Raw genomic sequence first — 4805 nt, 5'->3', positions numbered from 1 at the left:
CAAAGAACGTCCAGGATAGCCGAAAAAATTTGAAGATGTCGAGCTGCAAGAATTGCTTGATGAGAATCCAGCTCAAACGCTTTTAGAATTATTGAAACAGTTAAATGTTACTCCAATGGCCGTCTCAAAACGCTTGCATGCCATGAGAAAGATCCATAAGGAAGGGAGATGGTTACCATGAGTTGTCAGAAAATGTCATTTCGAATCGTTGACTATTGCGACTTCTTTGCTTGCCAGGTAAAGAAAAAAGAGTTTTTTGTGGCGCATCGTGACTGGCGATGAAAAATGGATTTATTTTGATAATTCCAAGCAAAAAAAATCACCGATATATCCCGGCCAACCATCCGCTTCAACGCCGAAGAGGAATATTCACGAGCATAAGACCTTGCTGGGCGTTTGGTAGGACCAGGAAGGTGTGCTGTATTATGAACTTATTATGTTGGTAGTTGTACATTTAGAGAGACACTTTTTTCCATACCGTTAGATGGCGTTCTTGCCTACCGAGTTACCTCTCATATATCATATCTCGAAGACTGTTCTAGATTCTTCCACTGCCTTTTCTCTCTCTCGGAACACGGAATTCATGGCGATACGTAACGACGTGATATAATACCTTTGTATCTGAAGAGTCATATAATAAATCCTTCTTTTTACTAGCACAATATCGTCGTATCTGAAGATCCGCATTAATTACAACTCTTGCTATATTGACCATCCTCAAAATAACCGACACAATAATTTTGGCAACGAGGTGAAACATTTTTCGACATCATATTGCACACATAAAGTAGAGCCAAGAAACGGTCTAAGATGGATGCAACTCAATTCCAACGCATTATCGAACTGATAAATTACAACCAGCAGCAATTGCTCAATCAGGTGGCCTCATCTCGACAACAACCGGCAATCAATGCGACACTTCTACCATCATTTGAAAATTTCGACCCCAAGAAAGAAAGCTTCAGGTACTATCGTCAGCGATTTGAAAATTATTTACAAATGAAAGGTATAGCTACAGACAAGGTACTTTGCACAAAAATGCTCCTTAATTCTATTGGTGCAACATATTACAATACGTTATCAGCATTAGTTGCACCCAGCTTACCTAGTACACTAGAATATTCTAACCTAATGGAAATCTTAGAAAAGCATTTATGCCCAAAGAAAAATATATTAGTAGCACAACATCGTTTTCTTTCGACGTACCATAATGAAGATCAATCAATTGCTGAATATATAGCACTCTTACGTCAAGACATAGGTGATTGTGATTTTGTCTCACCATGTAAATGTAAAACTTCAATTTCAGACATATTTTTACGTGCTCAATTCATTAGAAGTATAAAGGACAACACTATTCGCGAACAACTACTTCAATCTGATGCATTAACATTCACAGAAATCACAGGAAAGGCCCTCGTACTAGAAGCTTCCAAAATTGACAGTCGCGAACTTTCAAAGAATCAACCGTCTCTGAATACAGCTAATCACACTGAAGATGTTAAAAAAGTAACAAGGCAGCGGAAGTCCAGACGTGATAATTCGACATCAAACCATAAATTCAGCGCAAAAAGCCCTGGTAGATACAAAAATAATAAGACCAGATCTAAATCAAAAATTGATTACAGACAATTGGGAATCGAAGGTCTATGCTTACGTTGCGGTAACAGTAATCATATTGCAAAGGATTGCCGGACAAACAAATCAACTCTTAAATGTACCGCATGTGATAAAACGGGTCATCTTTCTAAGGTTTGTATACGATCACTTCTGAACAATAATGAAGCTAATACATCTAACACAAAATCAACTAATTGTATACGGGAGGAAATATCAGCTTATGGAGTCAATCATATTATTGATATATACGAAAATCAAGGCTCAGAACGCGATAAGTCCAAGAAGTATTTTACTACAGTTGTTATTGAAGGACAACCTCAAACATTCGAAGTCGATTCTGGTGCAGGAGTTACATTGCTTCCACGGAAGGAATTTAAAAAATTGAATCTAAGCAACAAACCACGTACATCAACTATTGCATTTCGATCATATTCAAATAATGTATTTCTTCCAGATGGAGAAATTAAAGTTGAAGTTTGTTATAAAGATAAAGTATCTTTTGAAAAGATGTACATTGTTCCAGATAATATGTCGCCACTCTTAGGAAGAAGTTGGATTCGTAATCTAAACATAAATCTCCAGGAAATTGATAAAGAATTGGGAGCCAACACTATTGATCCTCAAATTCCAGCAATCAATAATATTGAAAACATTATTAACCACTTTCCAGATATTTTTGAAGAAAAAATAGGATGCGTGCCAGAATTTTTAATTTCACTTCAATTACGAGAAGGCGCAAAACCCATCTTCCATAAGGGAAGAGAAATACCTTACGCACTGCGAGAAAAAGTTGAAAAGGAACTTGACGACCTTGAAGCGGCAGGCATTATCTCTAAAGTGACCTTAAGTGACTGGGGATCGCCATTAGTTGTTATTCCTAAAACCGATGGGGGTGTCCGCTTATGCGTGGATTACAAAATGGGAGTCAATCAGAGGCTAATTTCAGCTAACTACCCAATTCAACGAATCGATGAAATATTAAATAGTTTACGGGATTCACGATTCTTTTGCCGTCTTGATTTATTTAAAGCATACTTACATTTGAAGGTCGATAAAGAAAGCAGTGAAATACAAACTATCTCAACACACCGAGGTACGTACCGAATGAACAGGCTCTCATTCGGTATTAAAACAGCTCCATCGGAATTCAATCGCATCATAGATCAAATTTTGTCTGGCCTCAATAAAACGCTATCGTATTTCGATGATATAATCGTTCATGGATCTACTAAGGAAGAGTGTCAGGAAAATCTATATGCTTGTTTACAGCGTCTAAAGAAATATGACTTACATCTTAACCGACGTAAATGTTCATTCTTCCAAGAAGAAATCGAATATCTTGGACATACTATTGGATTCAACAAAATCTCGAAATCTCCCAAGAAAGTTGAAGCCATTGTCAACATGACTAGACCATCCACTGCTGACGATGTACGCCGTTTTCTAGGTATGGTAACATACTACTCAAGATTCATTCCGGATGCGTCAACAATTACTTACCCATTGAGGAAATTACTCGTTAAAGACTCAACATTCAAATGGACCAAGGCTTGTGAAGGTGCATTTTTGAAACTCAAAAATGAAATTTCAAGTGATCGAATTTTAACGCCTTATAATCCAAAATCTACATTAGTTGTTACATGTGATGCCAGCCCTACAGGCATTGCAGGAATCCTATCGCACGTCCTTAACGGTATCGAAAAACCCATTGCTTTTGCATCCAGATCGTTAACGCCAGCAGAAAGGAATTACAGTCAACTTGACCGTGAGGCTCTTGTAATTGTATTTGCAATCAATCACTTCTTTATGTACGTATTCGGACGCAAATTTAAACTGATAACGGATAATCGACCTCTCACTAGAATATTCCACCAAAATAATAAATTGCCAGCGATGACTTCAGCCCGTTTACTTCGATATGCATCGTTTTTATCAGGATTTGATTATGAAGTTGAACATAAGAAAGGAAATGAAAACATTAATGCAGACTGTTTATCCAGAGCTCCAATACATCAAAGGTATTATTCGACTGATATTGCCATCAATGAAGAAGTTCATCAACTTTGTTATTCGACCATCTTCGAAATTTCAACTGAAGAACTTACTACTGAAAAAATTATTCAAGAAACTGATAAGGATGAAGTCCTTTCGAAAATCAAACAGGCCTTACGTAATGGTGAAGCTGACAACATCGAATACACACTTGAAGCCGGAATAATATTCAAGGGTCAACGCGCAGTCATTCCAAAAGGACTACAATCAAAAATTCTCGAAGAATTACACAAAACACACGTTGACATTACAAAAATGAAACAACTGGCACGTCGCTACTATATCTGGAAGGGAATAGACCGAGACATCGAAAACACAGTAAGATCCCGTCAAAAGTGCGCAGAAGTAAAAACCCAGCAAAGGCTCCAACACACCATTGGGAAGAACCAACGTCTAATTGGGACCGGATTCACATAGACTATGCAGGACCATTTGAAAACCACTATTTTCTAATTGTAATAGATGCTCGTTCAAGATGGGCTGAAATACGAATCATCAAAGAAGCACCGACATCAGAAAAGACTATAGATCTATTAAAAGATATTTTTTCGACTCATGGTTTTCCTAAAGTGATGGTATCCGACAACGCAACAATTTTTGTTAGTAAAACATTTAAACACTTCTGCCATAGAAGCGGCATTTTCCAAAAATTGATAGCTCCAGGTCATCCTGCTACGAATGGTCTTGCGGAAAGAAATGTGCAAACACTGAAACAACGTTTGAAGTCGATGCAAGAGGAATCTCTTACACTAACCCAAAAGGTTCGAGAAATTTTATTCAAATATAGAGCTACACCACTTGCATGTGGAAAATCTCCGGCGGAACTTTATCTCCAGCGCAACTTCCGCATTAAATTGGATATCCTCAAGCAAATGAAGAATATTGTCAACTACAAAAGAATTCCAGGCACCCGCAATATACCGCTGGGAGGAAGAGTACAGGCACGTTACTTTACAAACCAAAAACCTGTATGGAAATTTGGAACAGTTATTAGGAAGTTTGGTCAACTCCACTATCTCATCAAACTCGACAGTGGGTACGTTTTCAAGAGACATATCGATCAATTACGTAGAACCGAAGTAAAAAAGAAAGTCACATTCTCTCCTGACACAAAAGGAGCAGAAGGGAACAAG

General features: G+C 37.7%; 1 protein-coding gene across 1 annotated transcript in view; it reads left to right on the top strand.

Annotated features, from left to right (window-relative positions):
* The first annotated feature begins 463 nt into the window (after positions 1-463).
* The window catches only part of LOC108758993 (uncharacterized protein K02A2.6-like), a 7343-nt gene continuing 3001 nt past the window's right edge, over positions 464-4805 (top strand). Inside the window, exons 1-4 of the mRNA XM_018504244.1 lie at positions 464-1023; positions 1310-1339; positions 1414-4007; positions 4148-4708. Coding sequence (XP_018359746.1) covers positions 811-1023; positions 1310-1339; positions 1414-4007; positions 4148-4708 — 3398 coding nt within the window. The 5' untranslated portion in view covers positions 464-810. The remainder of the gene's footprint in view (positions 1024-1309; positions 1340-1413; positions 4008-4147; positions 4709-4805) is intronic.

Source organism: Trachymyrmex cornetzi, unplaced genomic scaffold (assembly GCF_001594075.2).
Source record: "Trachymyrmex cornetzi isolate Tcor2-1 unplaced genomic scaffold, Tcor1.1 scaffold1642, whole genome shotgun sequence".
In the NCBI taxonomy this organism is placed as follows: Eukaryota; Metazoa; Arthropoda; class Insecta; order Hymenoptera; family Formicidae; genus Trachymyrmex; species Trachymyrmex cornetzi.
This window is presented reverse-complemented; position numbering and strand designations above follow the sequence as displayed.